This window comes from Myotis lucifugus, unplaced genomic scaffold (genome assembly GCF_000147115.1).
Source record: "Myotis lucifugus unplaced genomic scaffold, Myoluc2.0 scaffold_651, whole genome shotgun sequence".
Lineage (NCBI taxonomy): Eukaryota > Metazoa > Chordata > Mammalia > Chiroptera > Vespertilionidae > Myotis > Myotis lucifugus.
The window spans coordinates 240,107-264,063 of record NW_005871699.1 but is presented as its reverse complement, the minus strand read 5'-3'; the positions used below and the strand labels follow the sequence as shown (position 1 = coordinate 264,063).

The following is a 23,957-nucleotide window of genomic DNA, read 5'->3' as shown; positions in this document are numbered from 1 at the left end:
GCGCAACTTAAAGTCCAATGAGTGTGTTCCTGCGTGGCTTGATCGCTCCTCTCAAATTTTCAACTCTGGGCAAGAGTAATAAAATATTGGTTTCATGTAGCCATATAAGGACCTCATAGTATAATCCTCCTATGCATTTTATAAGAAAAGTTTTCTGAAAAAATGCTTTGGATTAAAAAATGGTGACAGCAATTATGTCAAATCAAGCATATCATAACAACAATCTACCTTTATGAAGTTCTAACTTTTTCCTCCATACTAGGTAAACACTCTAAATGTAACCAAATGATTAATTTGCAATGATAACTAGGCATTTCACCTTCAATGTTATGTTCTGGAATCTAGTTAAAAACAAAAAGTCCAGTTCACTTACCGAATTAGCAATGGCATGAATGACTCTAGAAAATCCCACAGCATCATTCAGTTCTTCCTAATTTAAAACAAACAAACAAAAAACTACTCACTTACTATACTCCTATATTTGCATGGGTTAAACCCTAGCCAAAAAAAAGCACTGAAATTTTATAGTGAGTTAGCTTTAGTTTCACCTGCTTTGCATCTATCATCCCTAACAATAGCATCTGAAATGATTTATGGTATTCCTTTATTCTGTTTTAGAAAGTGGAATGAGCAGGTGGCAAATTATTCATTAGTTACTAAAATAACAGTGCCTAGGGCTTACCATCACTTCACATCACTTGTTGCATTTTCCAAGTCTATCAAGTCATCTTAAAAACACAAACTTTTAAAAGCTGCCACCTGCTGGCCAAATTCAATACTGCATTAAATTTTTAGGACATCCATCCAGCAGTCAACAGATCAAAACAGCATTCCCATAATCCTTTTTTTAAAATGTTTTTATTGATTTCAGAGAGAGGAAGGGAGAGGGAGGGAAACATCAATGATGAGAGAAAAATCACTGATTGGCTGCTTCCTGCACACCCCCTACTGGGGATCGAGCTGGCAAGCCGGCATGTGCCCTGACCTGGAATCTAACTGTGACCTCCAGGTTCATGGGTCGATGCTCAACCATTGAGCCACATTGGCCGGGCTCTCATTTCTTGATTTTGTTCCGTGTCAAAAGCATTTTTATAAAATTTTTATAGTACAGCATTCTGAAACTCATCCCCACTCAGTTTCTTCTTTCCTATTTCCTTCCCAACAGTGTTTAACCCTTTGAGTGCCAACCAATATCCTAGGAACTATGCTAAAATTGCCAAGGTATTTTTGCTGATTTTACAGCAGTTTAGGAAAAAATTATGAATCGCAAGTAAATGAAGTTACATATTCAAAAACGTAAGGAAACCTTTACTACATTAACATATTTAGCAAAATCATCATCACTAATAAAAGCAGACTTAGAACTAGACGCCATTTCGAAGCTTTGATAGTGCTCCTGGCACTTTTGGCGAAAGACAGGAGGAGCGCAATCGTGCTCCCTGGCACTCTAGGGGTTAAATAGGCTCCATTTCTCTCCTATCTTAAAACCCCTTCCTTAACTCTAAGCTCCATGCAACTACTTACTCTCCCTTCTTCTTATCTCTTTACATATAAATTACTTTAAAGACGTTCCTCCACTAACTAGCTCCAGTTTAACTCCCAGGTACTTACAGCCTTCTACTCTCTGGCATCACCCTCAATGAAATTGCTCACCTCTTTAAACGACTCCCAAAGGTAACTAGTTTACTAGTAAGGATGTGGAGAAATTGGAACACTTGTGACCTTGGTGGGAATGTAAAGTGGTATAGTCACTATGGAAAACAATATGGCAGTTCCTCAAAAAATTAAACATAGAATTTCCATTTGATCCAACAATTCCACTTCTGGGTATATACACCAAAGGACTCGTCCAGCCGGTGTGGTTCAGTGGTCGACCTATGAACCAGTAGGTAAGGGTTCAATTCCTGGCCAGGGGCACATGCCAAGGTGGGGGCTCAATCCTCAGTGTGCGGCATGAAGGAGGCAGCTGACCAATAACTCTCTCATCATTGCTGTTTCTAACTCTCTGTCCCTCTCCCTTCATCTGTGAAATCAATAAAAATATTTTTTTAATAAAAGAAAGCAAGAACTCAGAAATACTTGTACACCTATGTTCATAGTAGCATTATTCACAAGAACAAAAAGGTTGAAGCAACCCAAGTGTTCATTGACAAATGAATAAAGAAAATGTGATGAATAGATAAAGAAAATGTGGTATACAAATGGGATATTATTGAGCCTCAAAAAGAAAGGAATTCTGATATACACTATAAAACAGATGAACCTTGAGGACTTTATGCTAAGTGAGATAAGACAGTAATACTGTATAATTCCACTTATATGAGGTACCTAGAGTAGTCAAATTCAGAGACAGAAAGAACCTGGAGCTGGTAAGAGGGAGAAATGGGGAATTATTGTTTAATGGGTACAGAATTTCAGTTTTGCAGGATGAAAAGACTTCTGGAGATGGATGTGCTGATGGTTATAGAACAATCTGAATGTATGTAACACTATGGAATTGTACAATTAAAAATAGTTAAGATGGTAAATTTTGTGTTATTTTACCACAATGAAAGTACAACATTTTTAAAGAATATTTTAAAAAGAAAAACAATTCCCAAGACTAAACCCAATGACCACATCCTTACCCTTCTCTAGAGTATCAGACACTGTTGACATCCCATTCTTCAAACACTCCCTTCCCTTGGCTGCTGTGTCACAATAATCTCCTGGTGCATTTTTCTACTTCTATCATTTAAATGCTGGTGGTCTTCAGAATCCTACACTAAGTCCTCTTCTCATTCCTCCTACACGCTGTAGGTGCTCTAATCCAGTCCCAGTCTCTCTGCCAACAACAATCAAGTCTAGCCCTCACCTCTTTCCTATGCTCCAGAATGACAACTCTGCCTACAGGACACCTACCTTGGATGTCCCAAAGACCCTGGTGACCCTACACATATCCAAATAGGCCACACAGGCAAAGGCTTGAGCTGCAAGTAATCTGCATCTTGGTGAAACATCCCAGGAAGAAAGGATGGGAGGCAGAAACTTGCAAGGAGCTGCTAATATGCCATCTCCCACCCACCTCCCTCTGTCCCGGGAGGCTGAGATAGTTTCTCACTGCCTCCTAGATTCTGATGAGGCCTGGGACTTTCTGCCCCCCCCTACCCCCCATCATCACCACCCTACACTTGTCAGAAGAGAGCTGCAGAATATAAAAGCACTTGGCTGCAATCGAGAATTGGCTCCTTAATAATGAGGTATCCACAATTTATGTTGCAGCCATCTGGCCCCTTTTTTTTTCAGTGTTGTCTTTTTGTGTGTGGGAACAAGGACCACATGCAGCTGGCACCTTTGGCTGATCTTCCTTCTCTATGTAAGTAATAAAACATCTTAATCTAAAAATGGCTTGTTGTGTCTTTACTGGTTGAATCAGTCAGATGTGGCCCTACCTTACATACCTGTCAGTTTGACATGCACCCATTCGCAAAAACCCTACTCCACCTGTGTCCCCCCACCAACATCTTTCAGGCCAACTCCACGTAAGTGAACTGGCATCAGTCTACCCAGCTGCTCAAATGTCAAGCTTGAGCATCAGCATCTTCCTTCTCTCTTCCTCTTTCACCACCCACATCCAATCACAAATTCCACTGATTCTACCTTCTAAGTATCTCCAGATTTCATCTAAACTACTACTAACTATCCTATTCCAGATCACTGGTATCTCTTAGCTATGTTACTCCACAGCTTAACGGGCCTCCCTGCCTCTAGTCTTTCTCAAATCCATTCTCCAGATAGCAATCAAGATGATGTTCCAACAACACAAATATAACCATACATCCTAATCTGTCAAATCATATATTCTAAACTTTGTTGTAGTAAAACTAGAAACTTGCTTGAAATCAGACATAGTGGTATTAGTTAACAGGCAATGAAGACCAATGGCACATAATCTGAATGATAATCAAAAACACTTTTTTCAAGACTGCTTCATATAAGGGAAGATTGGTCAACCATGTCAGACTCACTTTGTTGGCTATGTCTAAATACTTAAGTTCCCTTGTTCTATTCTAGATTTTCCTACCAATTCAATTAATCATTAAATTGAATCCAACATATGATCTATAAATATAGAGAAAGTTATTTCCTTTGGGTGTCATTTCTCACCCAAAGGAAATGAATGTAACTCAATTACCTGTTCTTTAGCATGTTTCTGCTGCTCTCTTCTTTTGCGTTCTTCTTCATCTACTTTGCTGACAACTATGTATCGCTCTTTCTAAAAGACATAAAGCCAACATACAATTTTCTGGAAGCAACTTGACCCAAAAAATTCTGAATTCTGCTACCATGAGAAGTTATCCTTTTTATCACTTCATGTCTTTCATGGGCTAAAAACACTGAAAGGATTTTTAAATGCCACAAAAAGTTGAGTTAATGCATTACAAACCAAAATCCTGCTTCTGTGTTTCCATGAAAATTTCCCATGGTTTATTAATTCAACCCAACAGAAGTCAGTTAAAAGTACCAACAGCCCCACCCTAACCGGTTTGGCTCAGTGGATAGAGCATCGGCCTGCAGACTGAAAGGTCCCAGGTTCGATTCCGGCCAAGGGCATGTACCTTGGTTGCAGACACATCCCCAGTAGGGGGGTGTGCAGGAGTCAGCTGATCGATATTTCTCTCTCATTGATGTTTCTAACTCTCTATCCCTCTCCCTTCCTCTCTGTAAAAAAATCAATAAAATATATATTTTTTAAAAAAGTATCAACAGCCCTAGCTGGCTTGGCTCAGTGGATAGAGCATCGGCCTGCAGACTGAAGGGTCCCAGGTTCGATTCTGGTCAAGGGCACATGCCAGGTGGTGGGCTCAATCCCCAGGAGGGGGTGTGCAGGAGGCAGCCGATCAATGATTTCCTGTCATCATTGATGTTTCTATCTCTCTCTCCCTCTCCCTTCCTCTCTAAAATCAATAAAAATATATTTTTTAAAAAATTATCAACAGACTGTGAGAATAAGACACTTTTCAAGATAAACACTAAGAAATTACATTGCATCTAAACATGAATTTCTAAACAGTTAGTTTTAAAATAAAGTTTCTACATCATTTTATGAACATAAAAAAATCCTGGATTTTCTAATAATTTGTCAGATACCTTCTTCCTCATATATTGCATTTTTTATCTATTAAACGCACCATAAAACCTCCTATGTCTAAGTTTGAGATTTATCTTCTGGCAAGATTGTTTCTTAATTCACTTTATCTATATATATAAAAGCCTAAGCGACCATCACGAACGGGCAACCGAATGACCAGTTGCTATGATGCGCAATGACCACCAGGGGGCAGATGCTCAGTCAGTGCACTCCCACAGCCAACCTCCTGTGCCCAGCCAACCTCCCACAGTCCCTCCCCTCAGCCTGCCGGCCCCAATCAGGACTGGGCGAGATGGTCCCGATCAGCCCCGATTGCCTACCAGGCCAAGGAACCCCACCCATGCACGAATTCACACACCAGGCCTCTAGTCTTTTTATAATTTGACATCCAACTTCAGAGCAACAACTAAATTCTAAAATCCTAAAATTTTGCAAAGGGAACCTATCATCAACCCACCATTACCCATCACAGTTCTGTCAGTACACCTTGGGGATACATGACAATACCTATGCATACAATTATGACCTAAATTCTAAACTTTAATTTTTCTTGTCCACATAACAGGAATGCTTTAATTAGAACATGTACTAACATTTGCATGCTTTCAAATTTACAAAGCCTGCTCACTCCCACTGGATCAGCATAAAAAGCATTACAGATCAGCCTTATTACCATGCTCTTGTACAAATGAGGAAAATGAGGCTTAAAGCAGTTAAATGACTTGCTAAAGGTCACCCAACTCATACATAGCAGGGCCAAGAAGAGAATTCCAATTTTTGACATATCAATGTACCATTGCATGTGTTTATTAGCCCTGAATAACTTTTGAGGTTACCTTTTCAGTTTCTAAAGTCTCAACATGAATGCCTTTGGGATACCTAAAGAAAAGGAAGAACATATCACATTAGGAGAGGAGAAAATGACAGCAACCACCGTAAGTATTTTAAAAGCAACTATATGGCTATAATTTAATTAAATTATTAAAAATGAAGTATTACTATGATAAAACCTATTCAATAATATTTCAGCTGCTACATGTTCCTCTATTTTTGCTCTTAAACACATAGGAATGTATCTGATTTCAAATTGTTTTAGGGCTTAAGCATTTTCTGAAATGTCTTACATCACATAATACTGTCAACTCATTACCACATAGTCAAATCTTTCTCCCAAATATAATAATGTTTACTTCCTAATTGATTTTGAAGGTCTTTTTAGATTGTATGGGTACACACACAAAAGGTTTGAGGTTAATAACCCTGTAGTTTGGCATGGTAGTTTGTACCAGCCAAGAAGAGGGGTCTGGAACCCACATGAAGTAAGTTGCAAGGATAATATGAAAGAAAAGGAGTCTGATCAAAGGACAATGACCCATTCCTATTATGTTCAAAGTAAATTTCCAGTACACATGTCACTGACAGATTCTAATGGAAGAACAAGAACCCCAAACAAAGTCAAATGCAAACAGCAAATTGTCTAACACTGATGTGCAATTTTCGGGTTACAGATTCACTTGAAAACAAAATGAAACCAATGGAAACATCCCCAGACAAATACACACACAAAATTTTAGAGAATATTTCAGAGGATTCACAGACCTCCTAAAACCCATCCATGATCTAACCTCTGCTTTAGAAAAAGAATTAATAGCAGCTGGTGTGGTTCAGTGGTTGAGCATCGATCTATGAACCAGGTCACGGTTCAATTCTGGTCAGAGCATATGGCTGGGTTGTGGGCTCAATCCCCAATGTGGGGTGTGCAGGAGGCAACCGATCAGTAATTCTCTCTCATCATTGATGTTTCTATCTCTCTCCCTCTCCCTTCCTCTCTGAAATCAATAAAAATATATTTTAAAAAAAGAATTCAGCTGAGTATTTCTTAAGTCTTAAAACCAAATTTTTATAGTATACTTACAAAGAACAAAAACACTACACCACCCAAAACTTAACAGACTAAAGTCAAAGTGATAATTAAAAGAAATTTTAAAAGGCTTTAAAGCATCTATTATAAAGCCCTGGCTGGTGTTTCTCAATAGTTAGAACATCAGACCACACACTAGAGTCACAGGTTCGATTCCCCGTCAAGGGCACATACCTGGGTTGCACATGCATGTGGGAGGCAACCAATATATGTCTCTCCCTCACACTGATGTTTCTCTCTCTTTCTCCTCCTTCCTTCCTCCCTTCCACTCTCTCTAAAAATCAGTAGAAAAAATATCCTCAGGTGAGGATTAACAAAAACACACACACACACACACACACACACACACACACACACAAAACCATAACATTGCCCTGACGTGCTAGCTCAATTAGAGCATTGTCCCAATATGCCAAGGTTGCAGGTCCCCAGTCAGGACATATACAAGAAATCCAAGAAGCATCTAATGAGTGCATAAATAAGTGGAACAACAAATCAATGTTTTTCTCTCCCTCTTTCTAAAATCAATTTAAAAAAATTTTTAAAGCAATAACAAAATTAATTAAGTGGGTATTCAACTTTAAGAAAATAGGGGGATATAGCCTGGCTGGTGTGGCTCAGTATTTGAGCATCAACCCATGAACCAGGTCACAGTTAGATTTCCGGTCAGAGCACATGCCTGGGTTTCAGACACAGTAAGGGGTATGGAGGAGGCAGCAGATTAATGATTCTCTCTCACATTGATGTTTCTATCTCTCTCCTCTTCTCCCTTCCTCTTTCTGAAATCAATAAGAACATATTTAACAAAAAAGAAAGAAAATAGGGGAAAGTAAAATAAAGTGCTACACAATAACTTAAAATGGTCAAATCACCAAGTACAGTAGAATTCTTTAAATTAAATGAGAGCTAAGAGATTATATTTCGCTTTTAAATCCTTGGTCCCTCACAGAATTCTTACATATAATATAAACACTTACTTCCAGTTCAAAGTTTGATAAATTAGTTTTCTTTGGAACCTATAAAAACAAAAGAAAAGATATTGGTCTTGGCTTATTAAAAGAAAATCCTAATTGATCAAGCACTGGTAGGGAAAGATATTTAAGTTTTTTTAAAAACTTCAATAAAATTAATAGGTAATATGCAAACAAAAATGGGCAGGATGCCAGCAGACATGGCTCAGTGGTTGAACGTTGACCTATGAACCAGGGAGTCATGGCACGTGCCCAGGGTTTGGGCTCAATTCCCAATAGGAGGTGTGCAGGAGGCAGCTGATCAATATTTCTCTATCATCACTAATGTTTGTCTCTCCCTCTCCCTTCCTCTCTGAAATCAATAAAAAATAAAAAATATTTTTGAAAAAATGGGCAGGATGTTTGAGGTGTGAGGATTCCTCACCACTTGCCTTCATCAAAGTGTTCTTTAATATTATTATGCTACCTTTATAGAAGAGGAGTTCCTGACTAACCGATGTTTTACTTCCTGTGGCTTATATAGAGTTAAGGTAGACAGATGCACTTAAATACTTTTGTGAAGCTAGTCACAAAGGAAAAAGTATGATGTTTAAGTTACTGACTCTTTGAAACACTGATTTTTTTTACCACAAAAAAATTAAAAGCATAGAAGAGGTCTGAGAGTAAGTTGTTCTCTTCTGAAGCCTTTATAAATTAAGTACTCCTCGAGACTAAAACAATTATGCCACTCAAGCATAACTTTAAACCAAAGTTCCACAACAGTTTTAGCCTCTCCAGGATGGGACAAAGCTTTCACTCAGTGTCTCAATATACTATCACACCCACTATATTAATGCTAAGTTAGTGCTTAAATCTTGGGAGTATGACTACAATAAAAACACTATTTATGAAAGTGTTTTTTGTTTTGTTTTGTCTTTTTTTTCTATTGCTCATTTTACTTATTTTGTTACTGTTGACGGTATTACAGATGTCCCCCAATTTTCCCCCCTTTTACTCCCTTCTTCCCAGGTCCTGCCCCACTCCAGGCCTTTACCACACCATTGTCTGTGCCCACTGGTTATGCATATAGTATGTATGTAATTTCTTTGGTTAATCTCTTCCCATCTCCCCCACCCCTCCCCTCTGAGGCATGTCAATCTGTTCCATGGCTCCATGCCTTTGGACTATGTTGTTCACCAAGGCCAAATACAGCACATGTCAAAAATCATCTACCTTTCCCCAAAAAGATGTGAAAAGATTCAGGGCAACTAACCCCGTGCATGGGTCTAAGTCCAAGTTCTTATTTTCTTCACTTTGTAACAAATCTTCTATTTTCTCTCTGAGAAATTAAAATAAAAACATGAATGTCAATGCCTTTAAGGGATAAAGTCATCAATAAGGCTTAAAGAAAAATAATTTATTCTGGCATATTCTTTTTTTATTGTTGTTCTCAATTAATGACAACTCATCAAAGCTACATCAATATAAATGATTTAAATTTTTACTTTTCTAGTAAAGCAGTTATACTGATAAGTAAACTAAAAAAGTCTAGACACTCCTTCAATGGCACATTGGCTTATCAGAAACTTCACTTTGAAAGAAAAACACATGGACATGTTGCAAATATCTGGACGGGCCTGTTTCATTGCTCTGCTTTCAGAGGAACTAGACAGTGGCTACCAGGCCTTTGCAGAAGGTCTTCACAGTGACATGGCAAGTCTAAATATAGTAAACAGAATCCTATTTACAATGTGCTATTGTCACACAAATTCAGATATGCCATAATTAAATCCTACCAATCACAACATCACACCTCTGTGAGTACTATGTATGGGCAGCACAGGTTCAAGATGCAGAAGTCAGTCCTGCCCCCAATACACATCACACAATGCACAGTTTTGGAACTTACACCACTTGGTCAATAAACTTCTTCTGATCCTCAGGAATCGTCACAGGACACTTGGATGTGTTAGGAGACACATATGATAGAGCTCCTGCACCATTGGACTGTAAACGTTTTTCATCATACTGCTCTCTTAACTGTCTTTCTTCTTCCTGATTTAAATATGGAATTCCTAAACAGTTTTAAGAAAAATGTATTAGTAGAAGTAACTTTAACATAAAAATTGTTTAACAAACCAAGGACCCTAAAATACTCAAGAAAAACCTTATTTAACTATATCTAAAAAAATTAACAGAAAAAGCAAATGATTTTGAAATATGTTTTCTATTCATACACTCCAATTATTTATTCTTTTCAACAAATTTTTATTTGGCACTTAGACGTTGTTCCAGGAAATGTATGAGGCACTAGGGAATGTAACAGTGAGTAAAGTAGATGCATCTTGCTGTGTAGTGAATAAAATGACTTTAGCCAGGATGATCAGAGGCCACTATGATTGAGGCCCAAAGCATAAGAATGACTCAGATATGCAAAAAAAGAAAGAGTATCTCCAGCAGGGAAGTAAATATAAATGTACTGAAGATGGACATGGCATGGACTTTTCCAAAATCAGCAAGGAAGCTGGTGTTGCCAGAACACAAACAGGAGAATGGCATGACGCCAGCCTGGAGAGAGGATGGAGCAAGATTACAGGCCACAGTAAAAATTTATTATATTCTAAGAGTAATGGGATGCCATTAGAAGATTTTAAGCAAGATAATTAAATTACTTTCTTCATGTTTTAAAAAGATCACCTGAAATAGGGAAGTCAGAGATATAAGCAATTGTCCAGGCAAGAGATGATCACTTAGATCGGAGGTGAGTAAACTTTTTCTTAAAGGGACAAACAGTAAATGTTTTAAGTTTGTGGGACATATGGGGTATCTACTGCAACTATTCAGCTCTGCTCTTGTGGCATGAAAAGAGTAATACACAATGAGTAAATGAATGGTCACAAGTGTGTTCCAATAAAATTTTATCTACAAAACTAGAGGCCCGGTGCACGGCCTGCAGGGGTTGGGCCGAAACTGGCTCTCCAAAATCCCGAGGGGTCCTGGATTGCAAGAGGGTGCAGGCCAGGCCGAGGGACCCCACTGGTGCACGACTGGGGTGGGGAGGGACCGCAGGAGGGTTCCAGGGTGTGTCCAGCCCGTCTCACCCAGTCCCGATCGGCCAGACCCCAGCAGCAAGCTAACCTACCAGTCGGAGCGTCTGCCCCTTGGTGGTCAGTGTGCATCATAGCAACTGGTCGAACGGCTGAACAATCAGACACTTAGCATATTAGGCTTTTATTATATAGGACAGGCAGTGGGTCATAGTTTGTACCCTGATTTAGACTATAAAGATGGGAAGAATAATTTTAGAGATACAAGAGACAAACCTGCCGATATACTGGAGATGAGGGATAAAGGAAAGAGCAAAATAAAAAATGATGCTATTAAATTTAAGCAATTAGAAGATGATAGCGCCACTTAATGAGATGGAAGAAAACTAGGCAAAGAGGTTTAAGGCTCCAAAGATGAAAACCAAAAGCTACCTCCTGAATATATGAAATCATCAAAGGGTACAGGTGAAAGGTGTTGAGAGAGAAATGTAGATATCATCAGGATAGGTGTGGTTTTAAAAGCCATGGGATACTAACAAACTTTGTAGAAAGAATGATGGAATTAGATCACATCTGTCAACAGAGAACACTGCTGAGGTTATTGCCTACATTCATTATGGAAGAAACTGAACTTATCAAATTCAGTTCAAAGTTTAAGAAAATATAAACAGGAATGATGCAGTAGAGAAGAGAAAATAATTCAGAAAAAGAGAAGGGCAAACTGAAGGAGCCAGTGCTTGACAAGGAGACAGGAACTAGCCATTGACAGACACAGGAACTCCTCTTCACTGTAAAGAACAGAAGTAGGAAGGCTGGGTCCAGACCTGGGTCTGGTGGTGAGAACTTGCAGCAGCTCTTCTCTGGCTTTTTTCTGTTTTCAACGAGAGGCAGAGAGAGAAGTTTGGAGAAAGAGATTGTAAAAAAACAGAGAGCTGGAAAGGGAATTTCTAAGTCAATAAAATAGGATTTTTGAGCATGAATGTTTATTTGAAGCTTGTGATCATGAATTTAAAGTAACACATTAGCTTAGATGTGTCATGTTTTCCAGCAATATTCAGATGTGCAGAAACAAAGAAGGTGGGTGTCAGATCCAACCAGTGTTGAGGCTTTGTTAGGCAAGTGCAATGGAGGGAGAGGGAAGGAAGGATATGATGGACCATGCGGATAAGGAGGGAAGTCAAGACAGGAGAGTGGAATAGGAGAGTGGAAGGATATTGATAGTGAAAACGCAATGGAGGTCAACAGATTGCTGAAATAAGGTACTGGAGTAAGTGAATGAGAAGAACAGGAGGTAGTGCTCTCAACAAGAAATGTTGGGACTGGGTGATAAGACCCATGATGCTACCAAGGGAGTAGATGGCTAAAGGGAGGTAGAGGCAAGGACTACTGACCACCTGATCAAGAAACAGTAAGACAGAGCATTTGCTGGTCATCCTTGTGGATGCAGAATTCACCCAGAATGAGGAGAGAGGTAGGAGGGGAAAGACAATGAGCCAAAGCCAAAGTTGTCAGTGAATGTTATGCCCAGGAAATCAGCAGAAAGAGGGGTGGCAGAACTGGGTGACAGTCCTGAAAAAAAAACTGTAGCTCCTGAGAAAAGAGAATTCAAGTGGTTTGAAAGTGGCATGGGGAAGCAAGGATACCTACTACTGCCGGGCTGAAGGTATAAAAAGAGAGCTGGGAAAAACCACCTCTGTTTGATGCTTCAGGGAGAACATTAACAAGGAGTCACCTGGTTCCGTTTCATAAAAGGAAGTCAATACACTTCTGACAAAGCTACCAAGAGAAAAGGGTCTGGCATTTACAAAGTGTTACTGGAAGGATTTGATAAGGAAGAGAAGTGAAGGTCTATATCAGATTTAGAATACCAACAACAGCATGAAGATAAGAATCCTGGTACTAATAATGGCCTGGGGGTCCTGATCCATCTGTGACTAAAATATTCTGACTATAAAACAATAAGAAGAGACACACTCTAATTTGGCTGTTTCTCTCCTTTTATGAAAATAAAACCATCAGGCTAGAAACTATACTACATCCATGTGAGTCTGGTTAAAGTAATTCCTTCAAAAGAATTTTGTGCTTATTCCAATATAGTGTTCTAACTACATTTGGGACTTCTATTTTATAATGGCTTTTAGAATCAAGTATGAGCCAAAAGAAAAAAAAAATTATTTTACATACCCAAATTGTGTTACCCAGTTGGTTTACCCACTATGTTAAGCAGTTTGGGCTCCAAAACTTTTTAGTATTTCCAAAAATCAAAATAACCAATAGAAATTATAATACAGCACTACTGAAGCAATTAAAAAACAACATATCAAAAACAGCTCCAGAGACAGAGAAGCATCAATCAGACCTTCAAACCTCAGAGGGAAGGTAGGGGAGGGTGGAGGTAAGGGGAGAGATCAACCAAAGGACTTGTATGCATGCACATAGCAGTCCTAGGCGCCCCCCACCCCAGGGGTTAGCGGGCATTGTTGTTTTTTTGTGTGGGGGGGGGGGGGGGGGACAATGGCAATGGGGGATATGTAATACCTTAATCAATAAAGAAAAAGAAAAAAAAAAAACATAGCATGAGTTCCAAAGGCCTCCCAGGAAGACCGCACTGAGAGGAAGTGAATTTATTCGAAGTCTATGTTCTAGTATTTTTGGTAAAAAAAATCTCCTTCCTCACCTTACTCAATAATTTTACATTCACCCTGGAAAAGAATACAATTTAGGAAAATAATTACAGTAAAAGGAGTTATTGACCTTACCAGCAGCAGATGCTTAATAATGCTGATAAAAACCAAAGGTTTTCCAAACACTGTTCGGGAAATGAATGGAGGAAGTAAAACCACTCTTGTATGCTCTAATATCAGACATGCACTCATTAGATATTTAATGGTCACTTCCCCCTGATGAAGAAGAGGAATCATGCTATGCACCAAGGGCATGGAATGAGACACAGTCCCTTTCCTCAGAGTGCTCAGCGGCCTATCACACCAGCAAGTTAGCCATCATGATAGTACATAATAGACTTTTTTTTCTCCCATGAGAAATAGAGAAACCATCTCTAATTATAAAACAAACACCAATAGGAAAAGGGAGTTTTTCATTACAGGATTACTAAAATACAGCTACTTTTTAAAGTACTACACCATACCACTTGTCTCACTGAAAGGTAACAGGAAAGCATTCCCCACCGATTTTAGATAAGTCACATAGAATAAATTATGCATAACTATGTCATATTATGCTATTAACTATGGATAAGTAGTCAATTCATAGAATAAACTATGAGTAAGCTCTACTCATAAAATCAGGAGATTGAGAGGCTTCATTAGGGCCAATAAAGTAGTGTCTCCTCTCCTGTTCAGTTCATGGTTAACTAGGTTTGGGGGGGAAAGGCACAATAAAAGTTTCAAAAACTTGCCCTGGCTGTGGTTAGAGCATCGACCCAGGGACAGAAGGGTGACGAGTTCAATTCCTGGTCAAGGACACATACTTCAGTTGCAGGTTCCCTAGCCCCAGTAGAGGCCCAATCAATGTGTCTCTCTCACATTAATTTTTTTTTTTCTCTCTCTCTCTCCCCCTCCTTCCTCCCTTTCACTCTCTCTAGAAATCGATGGGAAAAATATCCGTGGGTAAGGATTAAAAAATAAATAAATAAATAAATAAATAATAAAAAACTGTAAGCTTAAGAAACCAGGAAAACTAGTGGTATAATTTTTTTTAAATATATTTTATTGATTTTTTACAGATAGGAAGGGAGAGGGATAGAGAGTTAGAAACATCGATGAGAAACACCGATCAGCTGCCTCCTGCACACCCCCCACGGGGGATGTGCCCGCAACCAAGGTACATGCCCTTGACCGGAATCGAACCTGGGACCCTTCAGTCCGCAGACCGACGCTCTATCCACTGAGCCAAACTGGTTAGGGCGGTATAATTTTTTTTAACTTTAAAAAAAAAAAAAAAACTTTTTTAAAACTAGAAGGCTGCATGTGATATACTGGAAATCTGAGATTCTGTATCAGAGAGCAAGCACAAAAAGGTAATTCTCAACCAAATCCACATTTTCAAGTTCTAAAGATAAGTCACAGATAATCTTACCATTGCGGAAAACTTTATTGAAATCAAATCCTTGGCTTGCTAAAAAGTCAATGCTTGAGCTCTGAAACAAGAGTAAACAAGACATACATTTCAGTATTTTAATGTCAGGTATGTAAACAGAAGTGGAGAAGTAACTCAGGTGAGTAAACATAGGCAACCAGGCAAGGAAACAACATGTCAAGTCAGAAGACAAGGGATTTCTACTCCCAGGCTGCCAAATAATCCATTAATTGACTTAAACTATCCAGGCTCTGCTCCTTTATAACTTACTAGTGGCCCGGTGCACAGATTCATGCACATTGAAAGGAAATTAATTAGAAGAAATATTTTAATATCACTATTCACCCTTTCTCTATAATAGAAGTCACCACAGCTCAGCATTAAACCAGATTCAGGGCCATCAGTGCCCCAGCAACAACATAACCCATGGCCAAAGGTAGAATCGCACGACCCCACAAGGAATCGGGCTCCCTCCTCTCTGGTTCCGGTGTGTCACCAGAGAACCATTGTTGCTAAGTCACCACAGTTCGACAGCTCCTGCATTGAGCACCTGCTCCCTGGTGGTCAGTGTGTGTCATATGTACCGGCCGGTTGGACGCTCGGACAGTCACTTAGCCTTTTATAAAAAACAAATATATAAAACAAATATTCCTTGTTTCACAATATTTAAGAAAACTACTTGGTGAACATATATACACGCCAATAGGCAGAAAACTCCTGATCACTGTACTGACTAGGAGACTATAAGTAGAAATAAAATATATTTATACTATCTCACCCCAGGTTCAACTTTAAGGTAGCTCAAATGTGCAGGTTATAAGACATCACTATCCACTTCAAATTACCATTGGGATTCTGAAAACCCAAAATCTTGATTGGATGTTCTTTACATTCAAGATCAAAATAGATAAAAATTCCCAGTAACAAGATATTCAACAAACATCTGAAACCTAGGGTGAGTTGAAATATTAAATAAAAACATTAAATAATATTACACAATGTACATAAGAATGGCAGAAATCACAAAGTTCTTACTCAAACTGATTGAAGAGTAGGAATCATTACTGTAGCTACTCTTATTTTACTCTTGTCTCAAGTCTGAATTGAAAGGGCAATGCAATTGAATCATTTTAATCTGATCCCTCACAGAACTACCTTTCCTGAACTATACTTTGACATTATACCATCAGTCCAGACTGTCTTACTGTCCCATTAAACGCATTACAGTATTTACTTGAGTGATATGGTTAAAGACTAGGTTTTCTACACTAATGATTTCTTTATGATAATGGAAGAAGAAATGTTCTGAGGTCTCTAGTTTGAGAAAAGCCAAAATTCTCTTGATTCTGGTTTGTTTAGATCCTATGGCCATAAATTGTGTGTTTCCCCTTTTCTTAGCTGGTAGGAAGCTCAGAGACAAAGAGTGGAAACATTCTTTGTCACAAATTCTGTGTCCTAATCATACCATAGTAATCATATCTGCATTTTTCTTTTCTTCCAATTTTTCACTTACTTTTTTTAAATCTTGTTAAAATGTAAAGAATACATGTATCTTTATCAGCCAACACAAATTCTTTTTCAAATTTGGTAGATTATAAAAAGACAATCTTACCTACCCGCCCCCCAACACACACACTTAGGTACATGTACATCATTTTCCATCATGTGCAAGTTTTCTATGGTTTAAAACAAGCAATCTCTCTCTCTCTCTCTCTCTCTCTCACACACACACACACACACACACACACACACAAGCAATCTTTCCCCTGACATTTTCCTGTTCTGAACCAAGACCCAATGATTTCTGACTTGGGCCACAAGCCTCCTTCTGTCTCCCATGCCTGTATAGTCTTGTAATTCTGTCCACCTATATATTCCATCACCGACAGAAACACCAAAAGATGGACTATGAAAAGGCATTCTTGTCCCTCATCACTAGACTCTAAAAGATCTTAACTTCCTTCTCTTTAAAAATCCTGAGTTACCTCGCACCGGGGAGGCAGGATAGGAACGGCCCACAGAGCTACCACCACCCTTCGTGCCTTCTTCCCTGACATCATGCTCCAGTTCCTGGTTGGATTTCCTTTTGGTAAAGTGGTTGAAACATACTAGATATGGCTCAGAATTATGACATGCCAAACCTGGATAAAAAACTTGATTAAAAAGGACATGGATGCCAAGAAGAAACCCCCTAGTTCATGAGACCAACTCCAGTACTGACTCCAGGAAATCCTGACTCTACTCTTCTCCAGGGCCTCCTTTACATCTGAACCAAAGCTTCTGTCTCCAGTCTCAGCCTTTGCTTCGAGCACAAATGGGGCCACAAGTTAAGAACTGTCCTTACTTTCCCAACATCCTCACCTCTTCCCTTCCTCCTTTAGCAGCCTGGGAGGTCCTAAGATTAGAATTATGGTACTAGATTAGTAAATATGACCTTTACTTAAAAAAAATTCCAGCCCTAACCTGTTTGGCTCAGTGGATAGAGGGTCAGCCTGCGGACTGAAGGGTCCCAGGTTCGATTCTGGTCAAGGGCATGTACCTGGGTTGCGGGCACATCCTTAGCAGGGAGTGTGCAGGAGGCAGCTGATCAATGTTTCTCTCTCATCGATGTTTCTAACTCTCTATCCCTCTCCCTTCCTCTCTATAAAAAATCAATAAAATATATTTTTAAAAAATTCCAGAGTCACCCTGGCCAGTGTGGCTCAGTTGTTTGGAGAGTTGTCCCGTACACCAATGCTTCTCTCTCTTCTCTCTCTCTCACTCTCTCCCTCCCTTCCTCTAAGAATATTTTTTTTTTAAAAAGATGCAGTCAAAGATGCACCTATTCCATTTCTGAAGCTATATATTTTCCACCCAAACAACACCCTTTAAGTTGCACAATGATGTAAATGTACCTAATGCCACTATATTTAAAACCACTTAAAATGGACCTGGCTGGCGTGGCTCAGTGGTTGAGTGTCAACCTATGAACCAGGAGGTCAACAGTTCTATTCCCAGTCACATACCTGGGGTTTCAGGCTTGATCCCCAGTGGGGGCCTGCAGGAGGCATCAGATCAATGATTCTCTCTCATCATTGATGTTTCTCTCTCTCTCTCTCTCCCTCTCCCTTCCTCTTTGAAATCAATAAAAATATATTATAAAAAAAAACCACTATGGTTTATTTGATAATTTAACAAAACAGATTACAAGCCCTAGCCAGTATGGCTCAGCTGATTTAGTGTCATCCCTGTGCACCAAAAGGTTGCTGGTCCAATTCCTGGTCAGGGCACATGCCTGGGTTTCAGGCTCATCCACGTTAGGGGGCGTGCAGGAGGCAGGCAATCAATGTTTTGCTCTCACATTAATGTTTCTCTTTCCCTCTCCCTTACTCTCTCACTAAAAATCAATTTTCAAAAAAATTTTCTAATCTTCACCCCAGGATATTTTTCCATTGATTTTTTAAAGAGAGTGGAAGAGAGAGGGAAAGACAGAAATATCCATGTGAGAGAAACACATCCACTGGTTGCCTCCTGCATGCGCCTCATGGGCCCAAGCCAGGGAGGAGCATACAACTGAGGTACATGCCCTTGACCAGAATCAAACCTGGGACCCTTCGGTCCACAGGCTGGGGCTCTATCCACTGAGCCAAACCAGCTAGGGCTTAAAAAAAATTTTTTTAAACCGGTTACACAACTAAAATTACCTTCACCTTTTCTCTTCATCCCCAGGCATACCTGAGATTAACTCTCAATTTTACTTGCTTATATCCTGCCTTATTATAGAAAGAATTTGACATGACTCAGTCACTCAGAAGCCTACCCTTCAGGCTTTCTTAATGCATTACTACTTACACACAGGAGAAAGGAAAGTTGAGAAGACACAAATGAACTTACGTTGCTACTGGAAGAGAAGCCAGGGCACAGGATTGTAAAGGGGAAAAGATTAACACTTATCTTTAATCACATATTTACACACTATCCCACTTATTCACATTCTCCTTATCCATTATAACAGATTAAGAGGAAAGAAAAAGGAAACTGATATTTAGTAAGTGTCTACCAGCTCAGCTACCACAACCATAAAAGGGATGTTCTAAGGGAGAATCTCCCATATGCTTACCTTGGCTCATAAGTAAGCCCTCTCCTCCTCAGGAGGAAACAATGGTTTTTTCCACCCTCCCTTTCTAATTGATGAACTTGGAAAAAGGAACTAAGGGTCTCTAGTTTAGCTCCTTCTGGCCCCTCCTTCCAGAAAATAAAACTCTACCCTTGGAGATGGGTGCAAAAAGAATGAGGTGGGTAAGTTCAATTCAGGTGTAAGATATCAAAAATCCCAAAAAGAGCCACATTATAAAGGCAAGTTCTCAAACCCATTATCTGGCTACACTTGGAACACTTCATGCAGTTCTCAAAGTTTTGAGAACTTTATGTAATTCTCAACGTCTTACTAATAATAAAGGTCATGTTCTGATTTCCATCTGCCTGTCACTTGCATCTTACTCCTTAATTCATTCCAAAGTAAAGGGTAAGACAGCAGTATAATTAATTTGGAACCCTAAAATTGAAGGTCAAATACAGTGTACAGATGATATCTTGTGGAACTGTGCACCTGAAACCTGTGTATAATTTTGTTAACCAATGTCACACCAATCTATATATATATAAAGCCAGTGACTGGAAAACCATAAAGACCAGAACGACCAGTCACTATGACACCCACTGCAGCCAGCTAACTGGCCCAATCTGGGGGTGGGGCTGGCCAGCCAACTTCCCACAGCCCCTCCCCCCAGCCAGCGCTGCCCCTGATCGGCCCCCCCACCCCAATAGGGGGCGGGGCCAGCCAGCCAACCTCCTGCAGCCCCTCCCCTGGCCAGCCTCGCCCCGATGGGCCCCCACCACCTTGATCAGCCCATAGCCCCTCCCCCTGGCCAGCCCCACCCCTGATCGCTCCCACAACCCCAATAGGGGACGGGGCCAGCCGCCCAACCACCTGCGGCCTTTCCCCCAGGCCAGCCCCACCCCTGATGGGTCCCCACCACCCCGATCGGCCCATGGCCCCTCCCTCCAACCAGCTCCACCCCCCGATGACACCCCACAGCAATTAGGGATGGGGCTGGACGGCCAACCTCCCACCGCCCCTCCCCTGGCTGCTGACCCCTGATCGCCCCCCCCACCCCATTCGGGGGCAAGGCTGGCTGGCCCCCAATAGGCCCCCTCACCCCAATCGTGGGTGGGGCCTGCCAGCCAATCACCCGCAGCCCCTCCCCCTAGCTGGCCCGGCCGTGATCCACCCCGACTGGGGCCGGGCTGGCAGACACCACCCATGCTTGAATTTGTGCACTGGGCCTCTAGTAAATTCAATAAAAAGGAAAAATTAAAACATTAAATAAATAAATAAAACTGAAGGTCAGAGATGAAATAGTTTGCCTAAAGCCAAAGTTAGTGGCAGAACCAAATTTTAAAAAGAATTCTGATTCCACATATTCCCACAGACTCATCAGCAATTCATAACAGAAAAAAAAACCTCAATTATGTTACTAACCTGACAAACAAATTTGACATCTGGTGAGGATCTATTGAAGGGTTTCGGGAAAACATAGAAGTTAAATGACTTTATTATATACCTGGGAAAACAAGATATACAAGGAGATTTAGGGGGTTACATTATGCCAAAACAAAAGCATTCCCACCACTTGTTAAAAAAACCTACTTTGAATGTATGCAGTCATACTTAAAAGCGCAAAGGCCAAATTGAAACAGCAAAAAGTCCATGGAATGCTGGAAAAGGGAAATAAAACATCTGTCAAAACAATGCTGTATATTTTATGTAAGCAACAATATTCTCAATCAGGTGGGCTTTCTAATTATTCAATTTGACTTTGGCAGAATACTTCGGATTAGAACAGATTACAGATTATGTATTAGAAGCATTATTAATTTATATACATCTCTTAATGTTCTTCCCAATTAGGTACCTATCCACCATCCAGAGCATCATATTAGGCCTATTTCCAAATTACTAAAATCACCACATCATACTTCCTATAAATCAAATTAACACTGAAAATACTAAACCTTCTCCCAACATGTTTTCCAGCAAACAATTATTTTTGCTGTTGTTTTAAACAACACTAAAGTATCGTTTCATAGCTCGGGTTGAGAAGTCAATGTGCAAGTTTAATGATTGTATTTCTCTGTAATTCAATGTAAGGAGGACCAACATGGGGGAGGGGCGTTTCTAGCACATCCACTTACCTTTTTGAGCTTCTGGTACCTCTCTTCCGGAGTGTCAAAACCATTTGTTAATGTGGTGACTGAAGGTCCATCACTGATTCCTAGATTTTAAGAAATAAAAGCTTTTAACTTATTAGTAAATACTAATGTAAAAATGTCAGTCAACTATTCAATGGCTCTGTAATTTTATATTCTCATGTATTACAAAGTGCTCCTTACTTCACTTTTTCAAAATTAGCATTCATTTCACTGGCCACCAAGCTAAACTCTATAACACATTTAGAAATGTGAATATTTCTATTTCAGAATCGGCAGTTCCGGTGTCTAAAATAGGTTTCAAAACACAGGAATGATTTAAGAAAACAATATCTATGATTAAGTTTTGCTGCTTTCAAAAGTTTAATGCATAATCAGATATCAACAAATTCTGATGTCTATTATTGTTAGAGTCCCAGTCTTGGCCAACAGTTTGAAGTAACATCTATACAACAAAGGTATTTTCCAAGTCAAGAGAAAATTATTTCTAGTGAAAACTCTTAGCTTCCCAGAGAATTGAGTCCAACTAGAAAAGGCATGTATGTATAATTAAAGCCAAGGATCTACAGGATGTCCCCCAAAAATGTATAGACACTTTGAGATTACAAAGTCAGTATTTATTAGCATACAGTTCATTTTCAAAATTTCAAAGAATCAATAGAAATGAATGTGTATACATTTTGGGGGGACACCCTGTATTTACTCCCAGCATGGATTCCTTTAGAAAGAGCTGAAGAGTTTTTTAAACATGTAAAATCAGAGTGAAAATGGATATCTGAAACAAAGAAAGTCTGCTGTTCATATTAACTTTAACAATTTAAAAATTTATCTCTAAAAAAAAAAATTAATCTCTGATCCAAAAAGAAAAAATCCTTGCAAGTGTACGTGTTGGTAAAGTATTATACACATACACACCCACGCCAAGGTAGACAATGAACACTTCCACAAATGCTTAAAGCCTGACCCAGAAGTCAGTCACAGAGGACAAACATTGTATGATTCCATTTATAGGCAGTGCCCCGAGTAGTCAAATTCATAGAGACAGAAACAGTGGTTGCCAGAGCAGGGGAGGAGGGAGGACGTGGGAGTTGTTCAAAGGGTATAGCAGTCCAGTTTGGGAAGGTGAAAAAGTTCAGGAGATGGTTGCACAAAAATGTGAATGGACTTAATGCCACTGAACTATTTTTAAATGGCTAAAATGGTCAATTTTATGTATGTATTTACCTAAAACACACACCCACACACAAAAAAAGAGCCTGACCCTAACCCTGAAGCAGCACCAAAACCATATTCTACCCCCAACCCTCAGAGCCCCAACCATCAAAAACCCGCTCCCCTGCCTTTGAAACGCGTAAGAGGAAATGCTGAGGCTCGTGGAACTTCTCCAAGGCGACTAACAGGGGGAAGGGCCGGAGGGCAGAAGGCAGGGCAGGGTGTCAGGAGGAGCCCCGGCCCCGCGCTGCAGGTGGCTGGCCGCGAGCCTGCAAGGAGGGATACCTGAAAACTCCCCATCGATGGCAAAGAAGTCCGCCTCCTCTATGGCCTGGTACACTTTGTGAAGATGACTCTTAAAATCTGCGGAGAAACCGAGAAACTCAGAACCGGGGGCTTGGCTTTCTGCCCACACACGCCTAAGGGGAGAGGGGAGGAGGGCCCAGGAGCTCCTAAGGCCTGGGGCCCGAGGACCAGTGTACTGGGCGGGGTGGGGGGGGCGGGGATGCAGGGAACCTAGAGCGTCCAGGCCCTAAGGGGTGCATGGGCACTGAGGGTGTACGGACCAGGGAGGAGCAAGGGCCTGAGGGGGGCACGGGCCAGGGAGGGACAAGCGCCCGAAAGGCACGCAGGCTTAGGGGGGGCACACTCGGGCGAGGCTGCCTCAACCCCAGGCCCCACCAAGCAGATTGGCGGGCCGTGATCCCGGCCTAGAAGGCCGAATGAGGGGGGACCGTGGGGGACGCGGGGGAGGTTCACGGCCGACACCGCACTGCTCCTGATTATCTCCATTCCGTAGGGTGGCCGGAAGCCGGGCCGCCCGGGCCGCCTCGGCCGTTCTACTCGCGGAGTTCCGCAGCGACGGCAGCGGGCGGCTGAGGTACCAGCTACAGAGATCTCAGCGGCGATTTCCGGGAACAGCGCGCGGCGGCGCGCAGTCACGTGCGCCAGCGTCACGGTAGGGGCGGGGCCAAGGCGGGGCTTCCCTCACTCCTTCCAGGGACAGAGGAGGGGCGTGGCTATCGAAGTCCCTAGCCATAGGCGATCTAACTTAGGAGGCCAGGTCGTGGGGCGTTCTGTTTGGAAGAAATATGCATGCCCTGACATCCAATCAAGGAACAAGTATTTCCTGGGTTCCTATTATATTCCAGGCACTCTGGAAGGAATGCGGATACAGTGATGAACAGAAGACAAGGTCGCTGGCCCCACTGGAGCTTAACTTGGGGGAAGAGGGGAAAGTCAAGCAGGAATCAAACTTGCCACTTGGAAGCATGATAATCTTTTGAAGAGAAAGAGCAGGATGATATAATAATAATAATAATAATAATAATAATAATAATAATGTGAGA

The 23,957-nt window shown here is 40.7% G+C and overlaps 1 protein-coding gene and 1 pseudogene across 3 annotated transcripts in view; one reads left to right on the top strand and one right to left on the bottom strand.

Annotated features, from left to right (window-relative positions):
* LOC102427204 (poly(A)-specific ribonuclease PARN) overlaps positions 1 to 23,526 on the bottom strand; it is a 63,524-nt gene extending 39,998 nt beyond the window's left edge. The window contains exons 1-12 of one of the 3 annotated variants that reach the window (XM_023746285.1): positions 23,382 to 23,526; positions 22,894 to 22,971; positions 21,382 to 21,461; positions 20,837 to 20,904; positions 20,669 to 20,750; positions 15,148 to 15,208; positions 9,912 to 10,077; positions 9,276 to 9,341; positions 8,030 to 8,068; positions 5,968 to 6,010; positions 4,175 to 4,255; positions 374 to 430 (exon numbers count right to left, since the gene is read on the bottom strand). In XM_023746285.1, the coding sequence (XP_023602053.1) occupies positions 374 to 430; positions 4,175 to 4,255; positions 5,968 to 6,010; positions 8,030 to 8,068; positions 9,276 to 9,341; positions 9,912 to 10,077; positions 15,148 to 15,208; positions 20,669 to 20,750; positions 20,837 to 20,904; positions 21,382 to 21,461; positions 22,894 to 22,971; positions 23,382 to 23,400 (840 nt within the window). In that variant the 5' untranslated portion in view covers positions 23,401 to 23,526. The remainder of the gene's footprint in view (positions 1 to 373; positions 431 to 4,174; positions 4,256 to 5,967; positions 6,011 to 8,029; positions 8,069 to 9,275; positions 9,342 to 9,911; positions 10,078 to 15,147; positions 15,209 to 20,668; positions 20,751 to 20,836; positions 20,905 to 21,381; positions 21,462 to 22,893; positions 22,972 to 23,381) is intronic. The other 2 variants (XM_023746287.1, XM_023746286.1) reach the window with 2 other exon arrangements.
* Positions 17,206 to 17,547, top strand: LOC106694817 (annotated as a pseudogene).
* Positions 23,527 to 23,957: the final 431 nt, after the last annotated feature.